General features: G+C 37.5%; 1 protein-coding gene across 1 annotated transcript in view; it reads right to left on the bottom strand.

Moving 5' to 3' along the window:
* Positions 1-939, bottom strand: part of LOC118342516 (cilia- and flagella-associated protein 69-like) — a 12,387-nt gene that overhangs the window by 4,672 nt on the left and 6,776 nt on the right. The window contains exon 15 of the mRNA XM_035681083.1: positions 332-450. Within this exon, the coding sequence (XP_035536976.1) occupies positions 332-450 (119 nt within the window). The remainder of the gene's footprint in view (positions 1-331; positions 451-939) is intronic.

Raw genomic sequence — 939 nt, 5'->3', positions numbered from 1 at the left:
AATCAATTTTTGAGTGAAAAATTAAAATGAACATAAAAGAACCCACCAAAGAATTACATTCCTGAATGCAACCGAGACACATTAAACAGATTTAAATCTGATTTCTGAAACCAAAAGAGGACACAGGACCTGTGTCCCAATTGAAGGGGAAAATCCTGAAAAGATCCTGACAAGAAATGATGACTAACAGAGACATAAATATGTCTTTGGGGGACAGATGTGAACTGATTCTTGATATACCAAGTGTAAATGTGGAATTTGTTGGTATGTTTCATTATAATAAATAACATAAATTAAATCAGTTAGTGTGCTGAGGTTTAGCTGAACTGACTGCACACAGTCCACTGTGGAGAGGATGAGCTTGTTGTGTCCCAGACCACTGTAGAACTTGTTGGAGCCTTTCCTCAGAAAGTGAACTGCCATCTCAACTCCCTCTGATCCAAACAGTTCCTGTGGTACAACATACAGTACTGTCAATATGGATATACAGTATGTTACAAAACTAATAACGTTGTGCTCTGATCTGAACATGAGATGACATCTGACTGTCAAATATAAACATAAAGTAAGAAAAGTTAGAAATCAAAGGTAAATCATATTAGTGTTTAAAGGTGCCTGCAGGTGGAATAACAGCGTGGAGCAGTGTGAAGGATTTAGTGGCATCAAAGAATGAGAACAAACAATGAGAATGAGAACAGGCTGTGAAGTGTGTAGGAGAAACTAAAGTGGCTGTGAAACCCTGTCTAAAGCCAGTGTTTGGTTTGTCTGTTCTGAGCTACTGTAGAAACATGGCGGTTGAACATGGCAGCCTCTAGCAGGTAGCAGGCGACCTGTGGTGTCTGGAGATAAAAACAGCTCATTCTAAGTTAACAAAAACACAATAATTCTTATATTCAGGTGATTATACACTAATAAAAACATACCTATTAATATTATATC

Source organism: Morone saxatilis, unplaced genomic scaffold (genome assembly GCF_004916995.1).
Source record: "Morone saxatilis isolate NCDOM2014 unplaced genomic scaffold, NCSU_SB_2.0 Contig9, whole genome shotgun sequence".
NCBI classification, from domain to species: Eukaryota; Metazoa; Chordata; class Actinopteri; family Moronidae; genus Morone; species Morone saxatilis.
Note: the sequence above shows the minus strand (reverse complement) of the source record. Positions and strands in the feature narration are given on the sequence as shown.